The 25018-nt window shown below is 37.6% G+C and overlaps 1 protein-coding gene across 2 annotated transcripts in view; it reads left to right on the plus strand.

Moving 5' to 3' along the window:
- Positions 1–25018, plus strand: part of acsl2 (acyl-CoA synthetase long chain family member 2) — a 66441-nt gene that overhangs the window by 16917 nt on the left and 24506 nt on the right. The window contains exons 2-9 of one of the 2 annotated variants that reach the window (XM_079827746.1): positions 12982–13229; positions 14928–15042; positions 18900–18964; positions 19050–19151; positions 21361–21460; positions 21567–21745; positions 22503–22535; positions 24565–24616. In XM_079827746.1, coding sequence (XP_079683872.1) covers positions 12984–13229; positions 14928–15042; positions 18900–18964; positions 19050–19151; positions 21361–21460; positions 21567–21745; positions 22503–22535; positions 24565–24616 — 892 coding nt within the window. In that variant the 5' untranslated portion in view covers positions 12982–12983. Of the gene's footprint in view, positions 1–12981; positions 13230–14505; positions 15043–18899; positions 18965–19049; positions 19152–21360; positions 21461–21566; positions 21746–22502; positions 22536–24564; positions 24617–25018 lie in introns of both variants that reach the window. The other variant, XM_079827747.1, reaches the window with a different exon arrangement.

Genomic DNA, 25018 nt, shown 5'->3' on the forward strand with positions numbered 1-25018 from the left:
AATTAATTACGTAATTTGGAGTCACTGCACATTAACTTTAAACTATATTAGAGTTGAACAATAATTCCTGCTGTTTTTTGTGATGATTATCATCTTTTATAATGTTACCATCAGTGTTGGGGAGTTACATGTAACAGCGTTAAGTAATTTAAAGGGTACATGACACACACAGTTTCTGCCAGTCTCATGTTAATCGTGAGTAGTATTGCATCCTTCATATCTCCGAAGAGTCTTTAGTTTTATTATATTTATAAAAGACAGATACGCTGTACCGATTCTTTCGGAAAACAGACGATTTTGTGGAGGCGTGCAGTGTGCGGAGCTAAAGAGTCACTCGCAAGCACATACACACCTTTGACGCACACACACACAATACATCATGGCATTATCCCTGGATAGCTTTCGATTACATTTGTTTTGTTTACATTATATGTACTTACGCGCCGTTTGCCAACAAAACACAGACATTTGATGCAGTTTCACTCACAGCCTGCGGTTTCATGACGAGAACAAACAAACACACTTGCTCCGTTGCTGCTCCAGAAAAACAAACTGCATCCACTGTTTCCTTAACACTGGGTTCTTTGGGGAGCTGAACAAAATGACAGCTCTGCCGACGACTTCTGTAACCCGAACGAAGCACATTGACGGACGCGCTCTTGCTCTCGCTCTGGTTGATGTGGCATGCACATCCGGGAGAAGTGCCCATACAATTCTCCCCTTTATGATGTCATACAGGGCCATACTCTGAAAAAAACTTTCCGAAACTTGTTTGAATCCTGAAAGAGTGTATTTAGCACAGAAATACTGTCATATGTCCAACTAATTTTTTGAAAATTTGGCCATGTTTAGCATGAGAATTCAACTCTATAACAGTGTAAATGCATGAAATAGAAATGGACCCCCCCCCCCCCCCCCATTTAAAGGAACACTTTACCGTTTTCAAATCCATTCAGCCAATCTCCGGATCTGGCGGTAGAACTTTTAGCATAGCTTAGCATAGGTGATTGAATCTGATTAGACTGTTAGCATCTCAGGAAAAATATCAAAAGTCTTTGGTCATTTTTGAGTATTTAAAACTTGAGTCTTCTGTAGTTACATCATGTACTAAGACCAACGGAAAATGAAAAGTTGCGATTTTCTAGGCCGATATGGATAGTAACTATGCTCTCATATTCCTGCGTAATAATCAAGGAACTTTGCTGCTGTACCATGGGCAATGAGGCGCAATGATATTACACAGTGCCTGAAAATAGTCCCCAGCATGCTCCCTGTGCAAGCAGGCTGTCAAGTTGGTTATGTTGATGGAAGTTAGCCTATTTTCAGGTACACGATGTAACTACAGAAGAGTCAAGTTTTAAATGGGAAAAATATCGAAAGTCTTTGGTCGTTTTTTTTAGCGAGATGCTAACGGTCTAATGAGATTCAATGATCTATGCTAAAAATTCTACCGCCAGACCCGGAGATTGGCTGAATGGATTCGAAAACGGTAAAACTCAACTGTATAACTCTAGGGGAGTTGGAAAATATTACTATTAATAATACTATTTTCAAAACACTAATTACAAAACAAATGTAACTGTTACTTATGAAAATGTTAACGATTACAAAGGGGTTTACATATTAATATTTTCTGTAAAAAAGCTAGGATATGTTGAATAATATTAATATGTTGCTTTGCCTGTTTTTGATGTACACAATAGAGATGCGCGGATGGGCTATTATTTCATCCGCAACCGCATCACAAAACTCATCATCTGTCCGCCATCCATCCGCACCAATGTTTTTCTGATCCATTTTCAAAGCAGCACCCGCCCCCCATCCGCTGATTGTTGGTCTATGGGCGATGCAAGGCGCTGCTGACGCGAGACTAGAAAGCTCTTACCTGTTCTAGAAAGGACACTGATCCAATGCAGCAAAGATATTTAAAGGCTAAAGTCCGTACTAGTATAGCCTATTGGCTAGTTAGTTAGTTAGTTAAACTTTATTGTCCTTAAAGGCAATTCTTTGTATAGACAGCAGTAGGAACAGTAGTATACACATACACATATTAACAACACAACACAACACATCAATTACCTTGAATTACAGAAAAATCGTTTAAAAACTTAATTGCCGCCGGTATAAAAGAATTTCTATATCTATTTGACTTACACAAGGGGAGTCTAAATCTCCGCCCTGAAGGAAGGAGTTGAAATTCAGCATACAATGGATGAGTAACATCAGAAAGCACTACCTGGCCCTTCCTAATCGTCCTGCACTCATAAATCTGTGAGATAGTCCTTAAATCGGTCCCCACTATCTTACTGCACATTGTCACAATGCTTGTCAGCTTCCTCCTGTTCTTTAAATTAAGGTTACCATACCAGCAGACGATGGAAAAACTTAAAATGGCTTCAATGAAGCATGTATAAAACATTTTCATAAAAGAAACATCCATGTTAAAAAGTCTAAGTTTCCTTAAAAAATGCATACGCTGAAGAGCTTTTCCTCTAATTATATCGGTGTTTTCCTCAAATTGTAATTTATCGTCGATTATAGTCCCTAAATATTTATATTGTTTGACTACTTCTACCTGCTGTCCCTTTATGATAGAAGGCAACACAGGTGCAGAGCTCTTCTTACGGAAGTCAATAAGCATCTCTTTTGTTTTTGAAGCATTAATATTTAAAAATGAATCATCACACCATTGAATAAAATTATCGATCACTGGCCCAACATCTGGCTCAGACTCAGTGAGAAGAGACACAATCACAGAGTCGTCCGCAAATTTAACAATGTGTCTCCCATTAAAAACACTACGACAATCATCAGTGTATAAAGAAAACAAAAGAGGAGACAAAACGCAACCTTGTGGCGTACCCGTGGAGGACATCAAAATATTCGACACCACTCCATTGACCCTTACTCTTTGGGATCTATTAATTAAAAAATCCACCAGCCAGCACACAGTATTTAGATCTAGTTTAAAAGTATCAATCAATTTCTTTGCCAAAATGTGAGGCTGAACACAATTAAAAGCAGAAGAAAAATCTATAAAAAGCAAACGTGCATGACTTTTCTTGCCTTCTAAATGTCCTAAAATCATATTCAACAAGGTACAAGTGGCATCATCAACTCCTCTACCAGATCTATATGCAAACTGCATAGGATCAAGTGCTGGCTTAGTTAGGGTTAAAATCTCCTTCCTTACTATTTTTTCAAAAGATTTCATAATCAAGGAGGTTAATGCAACAGGCCTGTAGTCTTTAAGAGAAGAAGAATTTCTCTTTTTCGCAATTGGTACCACAATGGCATCTTTCCATAAACGAGGGACCTTAGAAAATTTTAATGATTCATTAAAAATAAATGAATAAATCCCTGAGAGCTGCTCTGCACAGTTTTTCAACAACCTACCACCAATGTGGTCAGGGCCTGGACTCTTTCTAACCTTGACCTGACTAAAACAGCTACGTACATCAGCCTCATTAATTTGAATTTTAACAGGAGTGTTCTGAGTCACAGAATTTCCCCTATATTCAGACAATTCTCTTGAAAAATCATGATTGTCAAAACGTACATAAAACGAATTAAAAGCATCTGCTAATTCATAATCAGATTTCCCTCCAAAACTAATACATTTTCTCTTCTGTTTAGTTCCGATAATAGACTTCACTCCGTCCCAAGCTACATGAGACTTTCCATTTGTAAACATTGTTTCTATCTTTTCCTTGTACCGCAATTTTGCTAATTTCACCTCATTTCTAACTTGTTTATTGGCCTCTTTGTACCGAATACTATCGCCTTGTTTAAAATAAATATTCCTTAAGTTAATAGAATTTTTAACTTGTTTAGTAATCCAAGGCTTATTGTTTGGAAAAACTATACATTCTTTTTTATGAATTACCAAGTCTTCACAAAATTCGATGTAGCTAGTCACAGTTTCAGTAAGATCGTCTAAGTCAGTACATTCGGATTTGAACAAGTCCCAATCAGTACATTCAAAGCATCCCATCAACTCTTGAATTGAGTCTTCAGACCAAACAGGAACTAATTTCTTCTCTGTTTTTTCCCTTTTTAAAACAGGTTTATAAGTAGGGGCTAGATAAACAACATGGTGGTCAGACTTGCCCAAAGGGGCTCTTAATGACGACTTATATGCCCCCTTAAAGGTCCCATGGCATGGCATTTTTCTATTATTTTATAATGTTTCCTGAGCTGTACTTATATTGTTAGTATGACTTTTACATCATAAAATGTCATAATTTAGAAATAAAAGGCATTTTTTCTATACTGCTGTTTGCCCTGTGGCTGAATGCCCTGCTTCAAGAGGCGTGTCTGCTGTGAGACTTCAGTAAAAACGCCCACTGTTGTGATTGGCTGACATCTTTGCATTTTATATGAGCGGAGGGGGCGTGGTTTATCGAGGCACGAGCAGGCACGAGTCTGCCAGGGAGACGGATGGACCTGAGTTCACTTCACATCAGTTCTCAGCATGTCTGAACTGTTTTAGTTACAGCATATACTTTAGGTTATTAGTCTATTTCTAGTCGGAGGGACTGTCACTCATGTCAGAAAGTTAGTAACTTTAGTAAATTATGGATCAGCGCTGACTGGAGACGCGAACCGTTTAGAACGATTCAGTCCGATTTGGTGAACTGATTCGGTTCACTAAAAAGAACTGGTTCAAAAGAAAGATCGTTCGCGAACCGGACATCACTAATGTATCAGAGACTGAGCTCAGCGATTGCTAACAAAGTTATTTATAGTAACTACTGAGTTATGAGAGCGCTGTCAGTCAGCGCGAGTTTATTGTGTTTGTATCTGAGAGTTCTGAATAAACAGTCACACCGAGTCCGTCTCTTCATCATTATTCTACCAACTTTGTAACACATGCAAAGTACCATTACAGCTGTCGAGATGAACGAGTTAAAAGTAAGTGTTGATAATAGCATTATTTTTTAAATAAAATAAAAGCGTCAGTGACGCGCGTTGAGTACACAGCGCAAACAAAGACACAACAGCAGTAATCGGATGTAATCCAGTTTATTGTGGGGCTAGGCTGGCTAGCCCGGATATGCTCAAGCTTACCCCCCTTCTGCTTAATCTCACGCCGCGTTTGGTGCCTCCGCTGTGGGCCAGATGCAGTACTGTGGGTCGGGGATGTTGAAGGCCGAGCTTCGGCGTGTGTGAGGTTTATCTCTGCTGATGTTGAGCAGAAACTCATGACTGTATGCACATTTTAGAACCGATAGACGCGACGAGGACGTACAAAAACACTGACTCACAAGATATAAAACACGAAAACACCGTTCTGTCTGGAGAGAGAGAAGCCGCATTGTGTGCACGAATAATAAATAATTAGCTACACATCAGAAATCACTGATCACAGATCAGAAGGAACTGAAAAAAGACTTCTGTTTTCATTTGTACATCCAAACACTGAGAAACTGCCAGCGTTCACTCGTTCACAAGCAATGATGCAATGATCTCTCGACGAGCGTTTGCATGGGCGTGCCAGATTCTCTGGGCGGAGGAAAGGGAGGAAACCGTGCCTGCTTGGACGTCAAACCAGGAGACTTCAGGATTGGCTAGTCTGGCCTGTCATTTTCTCAAAGGCAGAGAAAGACAGCCACAACTCGGTTTTACACCGATCAACATTTCTATCCACTTGGGGACAATATTCAGGCTAAGGGAACTCATATTAATGTTGAAAAACCTCATAAAATGAAAATTTCATGCCATGGGACCTTTAATAGACCCATAACAAAGATCCAAACATTTTCCATATCTGGTAGGACAGTCCACATATTGGTCAAAATGTATAAGTGATGTCTTCATTTTACAATGATTAAAATCTCCCATCACAATATTAGGTGCATCAGGGGAGATGCTTTGAAGCCGGTGTACCACTTTACATAAAATATCCGAGGCATTTTCCACATTAGCCTTTGGGTGGATGTATACAACAGAAATAAATATTTGTGGAAACTCCCGGGGCAAGTAGAAGGGGCGGAGTGAAATCGACAACAGTTCAATATCGGGAGTACACACAGATTCTCTCAAAATCACAGACCTGCACCAACGCTGGTTAACGTAGATGCATACCCCTCCACCCAAGGATTTTCCCGTTACAGCGGCATCCCTGTCCAACCGCACTGGAACACCGAAGCCATCGATTTCCAAATCAGAGTCTAAGTCATGTTCTTTAAGCCAAGTCTCAGTCAGGGAAATAACACATGCATTTCTATAATCAGAAATAAACCGGACATTTGCTTGTAATTCGTCCAGTTTATTCCTGAGAGACTGGCAATTGGCCAGGATTATTGAAGGGAGTGGAATGCGATTCAATCGCTGTTTACGTAGTCTCTGCCGCAATCCCCCTTTCTTCCCCCGTTTCCTCACCTTCTGGCCAGCAGTCTTTTCTGTACGCACACTGGGAAACTCACTCCTTAAGATTTCTGCAGGCCAGTCGAGGATTTGATCCAACACGCCGTAGTCAGAAGCACGGAACTGCACAAGGAAGTCATGACTGTATTGAAGCCGCTCTCCGTTCCCACGCTGTCCTCTCGCAAAATAGCCGAGGAATAGGCAAATAATCAGCAGGTTCGCAAACGTGCGATACGTGCGATATATCATCATGATAGTTCAGTATACACAATCCAATTCAAAAAAGGACGAACAAGCAAACAAACAAACAGAGTTACTACGTTGACGCTACTGCTTCCACAGGTCGCCACAGTGCAGCGCCCAACAGAATATTACAATATGAATATTGTATCCCCTGAATATCAATTAACAGGGTCAAAAATAAATAAATAGCCTAAATAAAACGCACATCGGCAAACCTGACTTTACCTGAATAGGCTACTGTACAATTTTATCATTGTAATAAAAAACGCTATTTGGCACATCATTTTAACATGCTGCTATTTAGCCCACTACTAATTAATGCCTATTGCACTTTATGTATTTGTTTTGCTAAAAGAAAGAAAGCTCATTGACATTATAGGCTAATTAACTCTACACACTGTCATGTCAGGGTGACGATTAGGACGAGCCTGAAGAAATTAAACCGTTAATTTTGACTGCATGGGAAGAGAGCGCGTCTTTTTCAGGCAGACAGTGCAATTCATTTTATACCAGCAGGCCTAACAATCATACAAGAAACAAACTATGGAGCCTCGATATTAAAGAAATGCAGACTCTATTCATTCACTGAAATTCTCTGAAAGTCCACCGCACAACAGTGCAATGTGCATGTTCACATTTTTAATTGTCCAACCCCAAAACTTGCCTGCTTGCCTTGCACATCTAATTAATGGGCAAAGTTTTCAGACTATTTTTCGTACCTTCTTTTTTTGCTGTGGATGTTATTGAGCTTGTAGAAGTTTAGCTCTTGCGTTCTTCTTTTCGTCACGTCATCCGCCCGATCTGGGGCCTGTACCATGATGGTAGTTTAACAAACTCAGGGTTATAGGATTAGTTTCGAGTTGACAAAACCAAACCAATCTATTCAGGCTTTGTTGGTCCCATGATGCTGATCATCAGCTTTCTCTGTCAACTCAGGCTTTGATCCTGAGTTTAGGATTTTAGCTGTGACATCAGTAGTGAACAGCCAATCACATGATGTGGATCAGTGAAACTGAGATTCACTTCTCGCGAGAGAAGCAGCGAAATTGATTTCTCTCTTCTGCAGAATATTTCATGATTGAAAATATTACGAATTTAAACAAATTTACACAGGAAGAAGAAAAGAGCTTTCAATGAAACTTTAAGAAAAATCTTACTTAGTCAGTGCAATAAACGTTATGAAGTTAGTTTACTTGATATATAGAGAGAATTGAACATTTAAACTCACATGTAGTCATTTTTAAAGCTTTATTTATTGATTTTAAAGCTTATTTGTATGACCTTTATATAGGCTATTTATATTAATTTTAACTATGTGCCTTTTAATGATTGATTAACTAAAATGATACGTGTGTAATTGATTAAGGGTATACTAATTACTTAAATGATATCTAAGTCATTCAAAATTATTATTATTATAATAAATAAGCATTGTTAAAAGCCGGACACTTTAGTCTTTAAAAACCATTTGCTATGTAGTGACCTTTAATTTGGCGTAGAAACAGGGGGAGTGACTTCATTGCATCAGAGGTGTGTCACTTTGCTAACAGCTGATTGGTCTAATTTCAGTTTGAGATCTCTTATCCAGAACATAACCTGCCCTGAAGCAGGTTAGCCGTGGAGCGTAAGTTACTATGGAGATGAACACTGCTAAAAGCCAAACCACTTTAATGGTACCTAAAACCCAGGATTGGCACAAACTAAGCTTAAACATATCTGGCTAGCCAGCTAAACCGGCTTCATGGTATAGGCCCCAGATGTAACCACCAACCGCACATCTCTAGTACACAATGCCTCCTGCCATTTAAAGGCCATTTAATGAAGCGATGCTATTTTGATGTAGACTGGGTAAACCCAGCCTGCTCTACCGGCGATTTGATTTCGCCCTGGGCAGCTCAAGTTGGAAACCAATCACAAACCGGCTTATCCACCTGGCGCGCTATTGGTGGGTTTAACACAATGACGGATAGAGAAGCAATGGATCGTTGGTCTGATTGGTTGAAGGACTATCCAATTTCGTACAGAGTCATTTGAACTATGCCTGTTGATCACGCCTCTTGTGCAGTAGAAAATACAGGGCAGACTCCCCAGACTAATGCTCAATCTTAAAAGATTGAGCTTGGTCTGGTGATGGCCAGACAAATTCCGATGCTTTTGATTGCTTCTCTTGTTTGAATTTGCAGTGCTATTTTTTTATTTTGCATAATTGTTTGAATGTAATCACTTGTATTACTTTAATGAAGTAAATGATATAGTAATTACATTTTAAATAGGGTAACTTGTAATCTGTAACCTGTTACATTTCCAAAGTAACCTTCCCAACACTGGATGCCATGCATGTTTTATAATAGCAGTAAGTTTCTCAAGGTCATGAAAACAGTGATTTTACCAAGTAGTTTTTTTTTGCTTCATTATAGGGCTGTTCATAGATTAAAAAAAATCAATCGCGATTAATTGCACCCTTTTGTGCAATTAATCGCGTACTTAACGTGAAATTAAGCATACATCATTTCTTGTTTAACACATTCATCTTTCATCATTTGCTCATCACATCAGTTTCATCACACAGTCATCATTTGCTATATCCAGCAAAGTAAACCATCAGATTAAAGTGTGATTCTCAAAAAACTGTATTTTCTGCAAGCTTTTTTTAAGGTAAATGTTGGTGTCTTTCCAAAAAACGACACTTGGAGACTCAGAAACAATCACAGAATATGACTGAGCTTGTGTTTTAAAGCGAAATGCACACTGGAATGAGTAATTCACTGAAAACGCAACTTGAGTCTCTATTCTCCCTGCAGTCTCTGGTGTAATCAGCCTGCTTTTCTTTACATTAGTGCTGTTTTGGAATGATTGTTTGAATGAATTTGCTTACTGAATCATTGAACTGAAAGATTTCCCAGAGTTTAGCAGGCGTAAAAGGATCAGATCGCAAACAGAAGCGAAATCAGGTTAAAGGGTTTGAATAGAAAATTCCACCTACCAGGGTTACAGTGCTTGCGCCATTGTAGATGCTCTTGACTTCTAAGATCATCTAACTGTGTAACTGTGTGACATAAATTACATTAATGATGCAGTTTTGTGTGCTTCAGTACTTGCGTTGTTTGTGTTAAATTATTTGGTAACACTTTGCAATAAGGTTTCATTATTTAATGTATTAACTAACATGAACCAACCATGAGCAATACATTTGTGACTGTATTTGTTAAACTTTGTTAATGTTAGTTAAAAAAGATACAACTGTTCATAGTTTGTTCATGTTAGTTCACAGTGCATTAATTACTGTTAAAAAGATTTTAATAAAGTATTAGTAAATGTTGAAATTAACATTAACAAAGATAAATGCTTTATAAGTGCAGTTCATTATTAGTTCATGTTAACTAATGAACCTTATTGTAAAATGTTACCAATTATTTTAACACGTCAAGGATTTTTAATCGCATCAACGTTGACAGCCCTGCTTTATTATGCACATTTTACCATTTGTGCATTTATAAGTTGTTAAAAAAAGAGGACTCCTAGGGTGTCATGACTTGTGTTGGGGTCATTTGACAAATAAAGCTTTTTTTCAAAACTGATGCAATGCATATTTTGAGTCATGAACAATGTGTTTAAACAAGTTTCAGTTGTTAAATGTCCCATGGCATGGATTTTTTATTTTATTTTATAATGTATTCTGAGGTGTACTTATATTGTTAGTATGATTTTTACATCATAAAATGTCATAATTTAGAAATAAAAGGCAATTTTTCTATACTGATGTTTGCCCTCTGACTGAATGCCCTGTTTCAAGGGACGTGTCTGCTGTGAGACTTCAGTAAAAATGCCCACTGTTGTGATTGGCTGACATCTTTGCAATTGAAATTAGGATTAGATCTTGTAGCGGAGGGGGCGTGGTTTAACGAAGTCTATGAGGCACAAGAGTCTATGGGCACAAGCCTGCCAGAGAGACGGATGTCACTTCTCATCAGTTCTCTCAGCACGTCTCAGTTCAGTGAACTGTTGTAGTTACTAGCATATGCTTCAGGTTATTCGTTTATTTCTAGTCGGAGGGACTGTCACTCATGTCAGAAAGTTAGTAACTTTAGTAAATGATGGATCAGCGCTGACTCGAGACGCGAACCGTTTAGAGCGATTCAGTCCGATTTGGTGAACTGGTTCGACAGGTTCACTAAAAAGAACCGGTTCGAAAAAAGAACGATTCGTTTGCTAACCGGACATCAAAAAATGGACCAGAGACGGAGCGATTGCTAACAAAGTTATATTGTAACTACTGAGTTGTGTGAGTGCTGTCAGCGCAAGTTTATTTTGTTTGTATCTGAGAGTTCTGAATAAACACGAGTCCCAGTCACACCAAGCCCGTCTTCCTCCTTATTTTACCAACTTTGTAACACATGTAATGTACCATTACAGCTGTCGAGATGAACGAGTTACGAGTAAGTGTTAATTATAGCATTAATTTTTGATATTTTCCTATCATATGAAAAGCGTCAGTGATGCGCATTGAGTACACAGCGCAAACAAAGACACAACAGCGCAGTAATCGAATGTAATCCAGTTTATTGTGGGGATAGCTGGCTAGCCTAGTCCGTATAACCTCACGCTTACCCCCCTTCTGCTTAATCTCGTGTCGCGTAAGGCGCCTCCGCTGTGGGCGAGATGCAGTAGTGGGGGTCAGTGATGTTGAAGGCCGACCGGACAGTGCAGCCCGAGCTTCGGCGTGCGTGAGGTTTATCTCTAAAGATGTGACTCTGCCGATGTTGAGCAGAAACTCACGACTGTATGCACATTTTAGAACAGATAGACGCGACGAGGATGTACAAAAACACTGACTCACAAGATAGAAAACACGAAAACACCGTTCTGTCGGGAGAGAGAGAAGCCGCAGCGTGTGCATGAATAATAAAGTTCTGCGTGAACTTGAATAATTAGCTACACATCAGAAATCACTGATCACAGATCAGAAGGAACTGAAAAAAGACTTCTGTTTTCATTTGTACATCCAAACACTGAGAAAATGCCAGCATTCACTCATTCACAAGCCACAATCTCTCGAGGACAAACAAATATGGCGCTCGCATGGGCGTGCCAAATTCTCTGGGTGGAGGAAAGGGAGGTAACTGTTCCTGTTATGATGTCATAACAGGAGAATTCAAGATCAGCTCGTCTGAGCTGTCATTTTCTTAAAGGCAGAGAAAGACAGCCAGAACTCGGTTTACACCGATCAAAATGTCTAGCCACTTGGGGACCATATACAGGCTAGGGGAACTCATATTAATGTTGAAAAACCTCATAAAATTAAAATTTCATGCCATGGGACCTTTTAAATAATATTTCAAAGTGTTTAAATAATTTTTTGACTGTTTTGTGAGACATTTGAGAATATACAAACAGCTTTAGAAAACTACTGATATTTATAAAATGTGTTTATATAAAAAGGTTTCAAACCTAAAATGATGCCATAGTATTTCGATCTTACATTTTGTTTTATATTATTAAGACACCATTTTAAATCGTTTTCTTATTCTGTTCATTTGTTCGGACAGTTGCACCACCTGACATTTTGGGGGTTTAAGATAACAAAACATAAGATGAAATCTATTATTTAAATGTACAAAAAATAAATTCAAACTAAATGGGTTTTATAGAATAAAGTGATGTATGTCATGAATTTTATCAAATTATTTTAAAAGGAAATAATGCACTTGACAAAAATATACACAACATGTCATTGACCCGTTAACAGACATTTACTATTTGAAAAAATACATATATATTTTTGATGCTGGTTATTGGGGAGCTTCTATTAAAAGGCCAATTCAGCATATTTGACACCAGTAAATAGAATGACAGTGTTTTGATTCTCTTTTTCTATGGTTAAATGTGAATTTCTGTGTCACTATCACCAAATAGAATAGTAATGTATTTGTCTGAGCTGCCCGACTGGGCCGGACATACCATTGATTCAACCAATGGTCTTAGTTTAGGACAGGACTGCCTGTTTGGTCAACCAATGACAGACGACGAGAGAGATTGAAAACGTTAGAACAATCTTTATTTTCTGTCTGTTAAATGCCAATAGTGCTGCAGAAATGACACATTTGGAATCAGGTTTGTTTAACAAAAATAAAGCAAATATAGTGAGTATTAAATACAAATAAATGAATAAATAAATATAAATGTATAAATTAAACGTATTATAAATATACTGTTTTACACACAATAATACCAAAGCATGTGTCAATGATGGACATTAAAGGGATTGTTTACCCAAAAATGAAAATTGTAAATATAAGAGAAATATGAGGGAATGTGAATAATTTTCCTCTTATGATGATGGTAATGCCAGTGAATCTGTGTCTCTCACAGCTATGCAGTTTCAGGAGTGGTTACGTTCCCTGCGTTTCAGTGGAGGAGACGGGAAGTCTGAAATGGACAATCTGAAGACCCTCCTTCCATCTCTCCCCTCGTCCTTCTCTCTTTCCTCTCTGTCCCTCTCTCCATCCTCTATCATCGGGCTAGGAGCGCTAGCCTCTCTCACAACCTATTGGCTGGTGACCAGACCTCGACCAATCCAGCCTCCATGTAACCTGCAGGCCCAGTCTATACCTGTACAGGTAACTAAAACTTGAAATAAAGTAAGTTAGGCAAAAACCTAACCTTTCATTGAAGTAAAATAATGATGTAAGAAATACCCGTCTCTGTTTGAAATCTTGTCTTTTTTTAATCTTGAAACAAGCTTATTTTTCTTACCTCATGGACAGATAATTGTATTTGTTTCAAGCAAAAACTCACTTCATTTGGGTTTTTTTTCTCAGAAAACAAGAAAAAATATCATGTCATTTTACTTATCTAGTAAATGCATCTTAATTTAATAATTTTTAGATATTTAGACTAGAAACGAGACAAAAATACTAAATAAGAAAAGCATTTTTTTCAGTGTGGGACCTCCAGAAAAAAAATAGGCCCTCAACATTAAAGATCCAGCTGTGTTTTTAACCGGGGACACAACTGAATATGCTGGAATTTGTTGCTGGATGTGCGAGGAGGATTTTTCTTGAAACCCTCCCGAACAACATGTGGTGATGTAGGGGTTGTTTGAATTTTTTTGTGTTAATTTTTTTTTTTTTGACCCCAAGACTCAACTAATCTCTGCAATTCTCCATCTGTGATCCTTGGAGTCTTTGTCCACTCAAACTCTCCTCCTCACTGTACTTTAGGACGATATAGAAACACGTCTTCTTCCAGATTCGTAACATCTTTAGTTGATTGGAACTTCTTAATAATTGCCCTGATGGTGGAAATTGGAATTTTCAATGCTATTTCAATAGCTATTTTCTTAGTCACTTTCTACTTTGTGAAGCAAAATTTCTTTCTATTTAAGGGAATTTAAGCCTTTGTGTTACCTTATATTTATACTCCTGTGAAACGACATCATAGCTAGACAATTTCATGTTCCTAGTCACTCTGGTGTGCTACCTTTTTTTTTTTTTTTTTTTTTTTTTTTAATATTAATGGAATATACTTCAGAGATATTTTACTCATAAAAAATTCTAGTGGTGCCAATAATTGTGGCCAACGCGTTTTGGAGAAAAACATTTATTTCATAATGTGATTTACCGCCGACTTTCCATTCTTTTACTTCAATGAAAGGTTAGGTTTTTGCAACATTTTTGAACAATATATCAAAAGGATAAACAATGCAGATTTATTTTTACAGCCATCTTTGATCATATTTACCAGGGGTGCCAATAATTCTGATTCATATGCAGAAATGGTCAATTGATTCACATGAGTTATCTTTTGGCAGTTGGATCAAATAATAAGTTAACCCTGCTGAAAAAGCTGGCTTTAATCAGCCTTAACTGGTTTGCTGGTCTTCACTGATTTAAGCTGGTCTTCCTGGTCAAGCTGGTCTTTAGCTGGTCCAACTGAGCTAGTCAAGCTGGTCTGCCTGTTTAGCTGAAAAGTGGGCAAATTCCCTTTGAAAACTAGCCAACAGACCAGTCTGCTCAGACTGCAAGACCAACTAAAGCTATGTTTTTTTTTTTTCAGCTGCAGAAAGAGGTATTTAAAAAAACATATTTAACATTGCTTCTGCTTTATTCATCACATTGAAAATGGAAGGTCACGGTGGGTGCATTGCATTGTCAGATACATTGTCACACACTCAATGTTTGGGTAGCTTATTACACCAGTAGTTTGTTATTTGCAAATGCATCAAATGTTTGTACTGTACACAGTATACTGAACTAGCTTTGCATATCAGTTATGATAATGATTGATGCTATGTTGACACATGCGTCTGTTTCCAGGGAGACCAGAGCTGTAGGCGCTCGGCTTTACTGAAGGATGACAATCTGCTGGAGTTCTACTACGAGGACACAAAGACAGCATACGACATGTTCTTGAGAGGACTGCGGATAGCAGGTCTGTGTGACGCTCAAACAAACACAGCCACAGTGTCTCTTGCCCTCTTTGAAAAGTTTGAGAACACTTTGAGTGACTATTTCAATTTCTTTAGTCTGTTGACCCTAGATGAATTCAATGGCTTCTTGGTTTCCCTTTCTTTTCGTTTACTGCAGTGCTCTGCAAGGCTTTCTCGGATCGATAATGCTTTCATCACATGTAGCTTCCTTCAGTGAAGGGATTGTGAAATAGATTGGTAGTCGATTGCTTGTGTTTGAAGTTTTTTTGTGTTTGGATTGATGGAACATAGAAAGCATCTGGATTGAAGCTAAAAGACTAATAATTTAGAACAGCAGGCAAACGGTAAGTAAGGGGGTGATGGACAATGTGATCAGGACACAAAGCACATAGAGCAACCTAAAAAATCAGCCGGTTATGCAGTTCAGTTAGCTAGTAGTAATTATATAATATACAGGGTTTGAATTTCGTTTTGGAAAATGGGGGAAATTCCGCCCTCACGTGACTCTTTTTGGGGGGGATGTTTTGATTTAATTGTGGGAGGGGCTTTTTTTTTTTTACATTTTAAAAAATTACAATTATCTCGCCTAAATGTTTGATCATGCAATGCATTTTTGCTTTTACAATAGGGTAATTTTTTTACTGCAATTGACAAAAAGACTCAAAAATCAACACTTAGTAATAAAATAACCAATTACAACATTTACAAGCAGTAGCACAAATAAATACAATAGAAATAAACATACAAAAGAAATAAACAGTGCTTTAGGTTTTTCATGCTACATTCACACAGGGCTTTGTGTTAATGCTTGACGGAGGGCGTGGCTGAAGCTTGGTGCTGATGCGCCCATCATTTTGACAACAGCCAATCACATTACTTGCCGCTTGGACCACAATACAACAAAAAAAGGCGCCTTTTGACAGCTAGTCTGTTAGACAAAATGGATGCCGATTTGGTTGCCTGTCATTCAATGATAAACAGAGTACACGGACACAATACAAGCACGATAAATACCAGATTCACCAACCATCTCTGCCACCTCCTTCCAGGCCTGGTCTCTCCAGTTTGTGTCCCGGTATGTATACAAAGATTGGTCGTACAGAACCGGGTGATTACCTACAGCAATTATCAGTTTTTCTTTCATTTTGATCGTTCTTCATTCACCGGTGTTTTAAATGAACACAATTGGCTAGCGTCTGCTCTAGGGTATTTGCATAGGGCGATCTGATTGGATGATGCCTGCGTTAGCACTTGAAAAGTTGAGAAATCTTCCACTTCTGCTGCTTGCAACGCGAGTGAAGCGTCGCGACGGAACTCACAATTCAGTTCGGCAACGGATGACGTCACCCATTCAAAGTATGAATGCAACGTAAGAGTAGTATTCAGATGGAGGTATACTACACAAATTAAATAAATTATCAACATTGAGTGGGGGCCCCAGGCAAAATTAATCAATGAGTTAATCAATTAATCAATTATGTTAAAGGTGTCAGAAACTGGCTTTTAAAAAAAAAATTATACCGTTGTCTGAGGTCAACTTATGACGTTTGTGTGATTTTAACATTCAAAAACATCATAATGAATAAGTAATAGGCTATTTTCTAACCTGGTTTTGAGGCTCTTTCCTGGAACGCTCAGTTTTTATGGGCGTGCCGCACTAAAGACTTGGAAGTAAACGCTCACAGCTAGGATTGGATAAGATTTGCATATTTAATGAGCTTCAGCTTCCCTGTCAGTACATGTGGGAATTGTTTTGAAAGCGTGTGGGGAACACGGCAACCGGAATGATGATTCGCCCCACAGGACTCGCAAAATGTGTTTATCAAACAAACACAGTGATTTATCTCTCATCCACCCTTGAATGACTGGAATGTTATTTTTTTATTACTTGGCCCGCCTGATCAGTGGATATAACTGCGAACTGTACACACACACACGCGTGCACACATGCGCTGCAGAGTCAGACAAATCAGCATGATCAAAACTTCTGCGATTGTATTTTTACTTCAAATATCAAGTCAAGAGAGTGAACAACGCACATCAAGAAGGGATGCTATTTCACTATTTAAGATAGCCTGTCGGCAGGCCGGACTTACGTTTTGGTAGCCCGTCTGGAAAACACATAGCCCCCGGACGTTGGGCTTTGCAAGCCCTGGCCCATACATGTCCGAGTCTGATCCTGAATCGCAATGAACCAACAAAACCCCAAATAAAGGATTCTTCAGCGTTTGACAGCGTGCTAAGGTATGTTCAGTTAGACGCATACACATAATCAATAGATATCAAACGATCTGTAACAATGCAATACTATCACATTTGAAAAACATTCATTAAAACATATTTTACTCACATTCTCAATTCAGGACCCCTTTGATATATCTTCGTTATCTAGAGATATAATTTTACAACATACACAAAGTAGTCAAAACAAATCTAACAGAACCTAAATTGTTTAATTAATATAACATTAAAGTGCTTTTTGTTTAATTAACAAAATGTCAATTTTCATCTTTATAATAGAAGATACAATACAATATCTTCAAAATACAGTACAATCTTCATATTTATAACCAATTGTCAACCTAAAAACAGTGACAGTGTGACAGGAACAAGCAATTCTCCTACATATAGAAATATATGGTTTTCATTTTAATTGAATCTTTATTAAATTTATCAACTAGTTATGTTAACTCAACTAATTTAATGTAGAAGAGCTGGAAGTACTAATTAGCCTACTATAATGCCAACTAAGTAAATGTATTGATTAGGGCTGTCCCCGACTAAAGATTTTTCTAGTGGACTAGTCATTCATTTAAGCAAATAGTAGAGTAATCGCACATTTATATTAGGCTAATTTAATTAGGCTGCTTAAATAAATTTAGAGAGAAATGCAATTTTTTTTGTTTGTTAGACATTTCAAGCTTTCTATAGGCTAGATATATTTCTCATATATATGCAAGGCAAGAAGCATGTTACGCTTAGTTTCGGTACATGTATGAGATGCGCTGCAGACTATAGGACGAAAGAAAGCGCGCGTCCTGTTTGTTTTCTTTATTTTACAAAAGCACAACTATTTGTTATTATTGTGAGTTTACACAAATACTAATAAATTATGTATTACTCTTATCTGTATGGCCATAAATTCTGGAGTATTTGAAGTTATTTTCGCTGTCAGTGAAAAATGCCAGTGATCGCGCCGGCGCTTTCATGTCATGCAAGTGCGCTATACTTCAGCTTCCACACTCTTTACAAAATCTTGGATATGTGTCTAATAATAATATAATATATTTATCTAGGTTAACATTAGAGCGAGCGGCCAAGCTAGACGGATAAGTTCTCTTCATGCTTAACAAATCAAATCAGGCATTTTCTACAGTTTGAAGAAGGCGGTCGAGGCGAGGTGGCGAAAGCATTACCAGCGTAACGAGAGCGGGGGGCCCACTAAGCCATTTCTGATTGTTTAAATGATCAGCCCTCGGGGGGGCCCTCAAAATTCGGGGCCCCAGGCAAGTGCCTGCTTTGCCTGCCCTATTGCGATGCCTCTGGTGACGAGGCGTTAACTCCAGCGATAAGCGCACGCGATAATCATCCTGGTGTAAACAAGCCTTAAGAAAGTTTTCAAATTACTACTGATAATCTGTGTGGATAAATTTGCTTATTCAATGCTATAGTGAATATATTTTTGCTGGATTTTCCTGCATTCTAAGCGTGCAGGAATGAGTAAAAATATGTGCAATACCCACAATCTCGGTCTGAAATTAAGGCCCTGATATATATTTATGACCACAGTATTTCATAGTCAGAATGAAGTATTCCAGGGAGCCAGGTAAAAAATAACAATATTGTTTGTGCTGTGCAGGTGACGGCCCGTGTCTTGGCTTCAGGAAACCCGGAGAGCCCTATCAGTGGATTTCTTACACTGAGGTGAGAGCAATGCATGTTATATAACACAATTACTACTGTGTTATAAACATGTAATAACCTAAAAATGACACTGTGCATATTACAGGTCGCAGAAAGGGCACAGGTGTTGGGATCAGGTTTGCTGGCGAAAGGTTGCAAACCAAACCCTCAGCAGTTTGTGGGCATCTTTGCCCAAAACAGACCAGAGGTAAATCATTATTGTGAACAATTCATCAGTGCATGTTATTCAAAATGTTACTGGTCAAACATTTTTAATCATTACGATTTTTTCATGTTTTTAAAAGAAGTGTCTTATGCTCAACAAGACTGCATTTAATTTATCAAAAATACAGTGAAACAGTAGTATAGTGAAATATTACAATTTAACCCTTGTACGGTCTTCGTTTGGGAATTACACTCAGGGTCTTTGGGGTCTCCACAGACCCCAGGCAATAAAATGTAATCTTGTGACAAAACTATTGTTTTTTTTAGAACAAATGTAATTTTACTCTGTTTATTAATGTTTTTACTCAACATCTGTGCAGTTTTGGGAGTATTTATAATAATTTTTAAATTTATATAAATTAAATATTTTTTAATGGATTTTCACACAAAATCAGTTTTTTATGTAAAATTCCATTTATAAAAGACCCAAATTTCTAACTTTCATTCGTGGGGATTACATGGATAATTTGACATGGTTTAGTGTAAGATTTTTGGCCATCTTTTGGAAAATACAGTTTTAAAATAAAAAATATTACTTTTACCAGTAAATGGCTGCAGAGCCCCACTATTTGCTATGTGCTATGAATAGACTGAAAGACATCTTTTCACAAGTATTTTTCAGTTGGATTAATATCTAAATGTTATGAAATCACATTTATAACAATTAAAATTTATTAATTTTGTCAAAGTTTAGCATTTTTTTTGTACTGAAAAAATATTTTTTTCAATGATGTTACATTGATTAGAATTAAACCTGAACAAGAGAAAAGTTGGAGTCTTTAGAGTTTGTCATTTATTTCAAACATCTGATTTTCTTATAATTCTACAAATGTAATCTACACTTCAGTTACTAACTGTAACAGAACAAAAATGAACAGAAATGAACAGTTATATTACATATTGAGTAAAAAATACACAACATGAACATCAAAATGCAATGAACTGAACAGCAATAACAAGCAATAACAAATGTATTCCTGTGTGTGTGTGTGTGTGTGTGTGTGTGTGTGTTAGCATGATCATTTTGCATTGTGGATGTTTTCTGCATTGTTGGAAGTGTGCCACTTCATTTATGTATGCGTGTTCTGTGTTGTTTCTGTTTTTGAATAGAATTTTGTCCATGTGACTTTTTTTGTCACACGAACATAAAAACAGATATCAATCCAATTTATTTTTTTATTTGTAGATCTAGAGAGTGTTGACAACCGTACAAAGTCTCATGTCATTTGGACAAAGGGAATTTATTTTTTAATTTGAGCAAACGTCCTTTGGGGTCAGAAAAGACTCTGAAGACCCTAACTGTTTTCTATTTTAATATATTTTAAAATTCAATTTAAAATTTAAATTGGCAGTGATTCCAAACAATGACGTGCAAAGTTTGTTTTTAATAATCTTTAATCAAATTCTGCCTCTGAAAAAATAAACGTATTAATGCAAGAGAAATAATAAGATGATTTGAAGTCCAAAAGTGTTTGAATTTAAAATCTGGGATCAAGTATTTTAACATTTTATCAGTTGAACCTGGGAAAAAAAGAAATATTTAAGGTTCTGAACTATTTCTTGGTCACAGATTTACATGGCACAGAGTATATGGCAGAGGTCAAAAATATTTTTTTGGAATGTAATATTTCTACTCCTGAACATTTTTATTCTGTTGATACACTTGAAAATGGTTGTATTCAAATTAATCCAATTTTGTTAAAATGGGTCTTGATATCTTATTTAGTTTTTATATTTTTCGATTCTTAAGTATAGTTTTCACATTAAAATATCCAAAGAAGCTGATGGAGAGTTAAAAATCAAACTGCAAAAGGTAATATTTTCTTGCTTCCATTGAAGCAAAGATCTTTGGATCGTTCTCAAATCATGCTGGATAACATTGTCATCAGGTTTTGCAAAATGGGAAAACAACAAATGTTAAACCATATTGATTTTCATGTTTTCATTTTGCCTCAACTTTTCACTCAAATTATAATGTAAGTTGTAATGATTTTTCAATGCAATTGTGTTTTCATTAAATAAAAACAGAAATATCAGTTAAATCAGTGGCTGTGAGCCAAGTCACACACTTCCGATAGTCACACTGCCATTGAGATGAATGGGAATGCTAACAGAGATCTTTCTCCGGGTGGATCAGAACTGGATGTTTCTAATATGTTCCTGCTATGTTTGTCTCCCCCTGCTGGCTGCAGTGGGTCATTACAGAGCTGGCCTGCTACACGTTCTCCATGGCGCTGGTGCCTCTGTACGATACACTTGGATTAGAGGCCATGGTTCACATCCTGAACCTGGGTGAGTAAAACAGACTCATGACCTCATTCTCAAAACGAAGCTGCAGTGGTCTAATTTACATCACAGCACTCGTTGAGCTTCGTCTCTGTCTTCTATCTCTTTCCAGCGGAGATCTCAATGGTGATCTGTGATAAGGAGGATAAGGCAGAATCTCTATTAAAGAACAAGGAGAAGGGTGTGACCCCCATGCTCTCCTGTCTGGTGCTCTTTAACCCCTTCAGCGCCGCCCTGCTGGAGAGAGCAAGGAAGTGCGGTGTGGAGATACTACAGCTCTCACAGATTATGGTAGGGAATGTTTTTTAATGCAGTTACAATAACTGAGCAGTGTTTTTTAATTAACTTTTTCATGGCCAATTTCCACCCTCTCTCTGATGCTAACAATTAAACAGGCTGTTAAGACTTTTATATGCAAATTATCTTAATATGTAAATGATTGTGAATACCTATCCTCTGTGTACTGGTGTAGTTCACGCTGGCATTAATCAGGTATGATAATACGTGGTTAACATGATAACATTGGACTGTAAACATGGATGGCGGGTGGTCATTGAAATCACTGCTGTTGTTCATTTGCTTGTGAGCTTTGAGATGTGAACATTAAGTCTGCATGTCATATCAACCTCATATTTCGAATCATGTTTTCCCCCTTTACAGTCTATTTACATTTACATTTTACATTTATGCATTTGGCAGACGCTTTTATCCAAAGCGACTTACATTGCATTCAAGGTACAATTTTACATTTTGTCAATTCTTGCTTTCCCTGGGAATCGAACCCATGACCTTGGCGTTGCTAGCGCCATGCTCTACTGTTTGAGCTATAGGAAAGCTTTTTTTTATTTGCTGGTCATTATGACTCAGTCACTGAAAAAATTTATTAAAGGCTTACTTTAAAACAATTTTCACACAGGAATTGCTAGTATATCCCACCAATATTTATAAAGAAACATTGATTTAAACATTTTGAAGTATAAATACTGAAATAGTATTTTCTTGTAAAACATGCTCCAATAATCCAAATCTGTGTGTGTATGCATTGCAGGATCTGGGAAGAGAAAACTTAAAGCCACCTGTGGTAAGAGCTCCATGTTTCGTTTTTCTCCTTTCTGCTAGTTCAGTTATGATTACTCTGGGAGTAGTTTTAGCATGTTGATGGATGTGACAGTATTAATGTATTTGGTCTTGGCTGACTAGATCTGCTATGCACTCTGTTGCTGCTGCTGTTGTCAAGTACAGAGACTTGCTACTGCCAAGACATTCACAGACACGCTGCTGTTAGCTTGTAAAGGATAGTCACACAGAACATGTTTTTTTTCTGTGCGATGAACCAAGTAAGGTCTAAAGCAGAGATTCTCAACTCTGGCCCAGTTCCTCTTTCCTGCAGAGTTTACCTCCAACCTTGATTAAACTCGCCTACCTGCAACTTTGTAGTAATCCTGAAGATGTTGATTGGCTTCAGGTGTGTTTGATTAGGGTTGGAGCTAAACTCTGCAGGAAAGTCGACCTTGAGGGAGAACCCGTGGTCTAGAGGCACATTTGTTTAATTTGAGCGACACACTTTTAGAAAGCAGAGACACTGCAAAGAAAGCGAGATGTGAGTGCAACCATCCAGCACGTACATCTAGCATTTCCGGTGAACTGTTAGCTGTCATTCTGTACTCGTTGTACATTAAAAAGTCAACCATTAATGGTTCTGTGTCAATGTTGTATTTATGTTTTAAAGGTGCACTGTGTAAATTTGAGCGGCCTCTAGTGGTGAGGTTACAAATTGCAACAGCCCACTGCTCACCCCTCACTTTCGAAGCACATAGAGAAGCTACAGTGCCTGACACTGGACAAAAATGTCGTCGTCTGAGATAGCATGGAGTAGATAGCGCTCTGTAGAGCAGTTTGTCCGTTTAGGGCTACTGTAGAAAAATGGTGGCACAAAATGGCGACTTTACTGTAAGGGGACCCGCGGTGTATGTAGATAGAAATGGCTCATTCTAAGGTAATAAAAACATAACGGTTCATGTCTTTATACACAGTATAAAGCATAGTTATGTATATTATATTGCATTTCTGTCAATAGATCGTCATAAATACACACTACACCTTTAATGCAGTTATCACACATGCCAATAAAACAGTTCTATTGATTGCAATAAAGACGAAGCTAGTCGGAACGTTGGAAGAAAAAACACGGTGTCTGTAATAGGACACACACACGCAACATTTTTCCAGCACTTGCGATGACCAAAAGCATTATTTGTTCACATTTCAAGATGTAGGAAATCCAACATTTATTAGAAATGAATTGCCACTATAACCAGATGGCGGCAGAGGAGCATTTATTGGCTCATATTAGCCATTTCCAGTCATTATTTTTTTCCACAAGTTTCAATTTGGAATAAATATTAAACATTATAAATCAAATTTGTCAAGGTGAAGTATGAAGTACTCACAAAGTGTCATGAAAAATAATTACTTTTATTGTGGAATTATTGCGCTCTCCCTTTATAATCACTGACAGAAGCTGTCAGTTAGTGCAGCGCAAGCTCACTGATTTCGGCACGCTTCCCATTTTGTTCAATGAATCTAACCAAAGTGCACAATACATCTTTAATTTACTTTGTGTTGATGCTTTTTTTTCACACGAAAGTGTGAAAACTGATGGTCGAATTTAATTTTGCTGAGGAGGACATTTGAATGACTAAATTAATAGGCCTGACTAATTAAGTGACTATATTAGGATTATAAACAATGTATTGCACTATTGATACTGTTAAAGCTACCTCAGGACATTGAAGATACAGACACACCAACAAGTGACATTTGACCGCAGCTGGCTTATATCATTGTGGAAGTTCTTAAGAATGTTCTATGCATATGGCCAGTTGCATCTTGAATGTGTTTCAAACCACCTTAAGTGTTTGTGTGATTGGATTGAAATCCGTCTCGATGGCAATCCATCTCGATGGCATTTCGGAGGGCATTTACACCTGGTATTTTCATGATCAGAGATAACACATGAAGTGGCCCTTAATCTTTTACTTTGTAGAGGCATCTTAATCTAGGTTTTAATTGGTTTATGTTTCTTTGTTTTTCTTTTTTTATTGTTTCAGCCTCCTAAACCTGAAGATCTGGCTGTTGTGTGTTTCACCAGTGGGACCACAGGTACCGACCAACAAACACCCTGCTCACACTCTCGGATTCATTTTATGTGTCATTCTTTGATCTGTTGCAATATATAACCAAATTTCACATCAGTGGTACAATGAGTGTGGTGCAATAACCTGTGAAATTGAAACCCTTTAATACCATAATGTGATCTGGATTAGAGCAGCACGATTAATCGTTAAAAGATTGCGATCTTGATTCAAACACCCACACAATCTCATTCCTAAATGACGACCGATTCGCCTGTGTCTATTAAACCTTTGACAAAATCACACCTGAACATTCAAAACTGAACAGTATATAACAGCTAAAGTCTTTTCAACCGCTATCATTATTTCTATGTTACAAATATTAATATTATCACAGAAGTACTAGGATAAAAGAGTATAGTTCAGATAT

The sequence above is a fragment of the Gobio gobio genome (genome assembly GCF_949357685.1).
Source record: "Gobio gobio genome assembly, chromosome: 10".
Taxonomy (NCBI): domain Eukaryota; kingdom Metazoa; phylum Chordata; class Actinopteri; order Cypriniformes; family Gobionidae; genus Gobio; species Gobio gobio.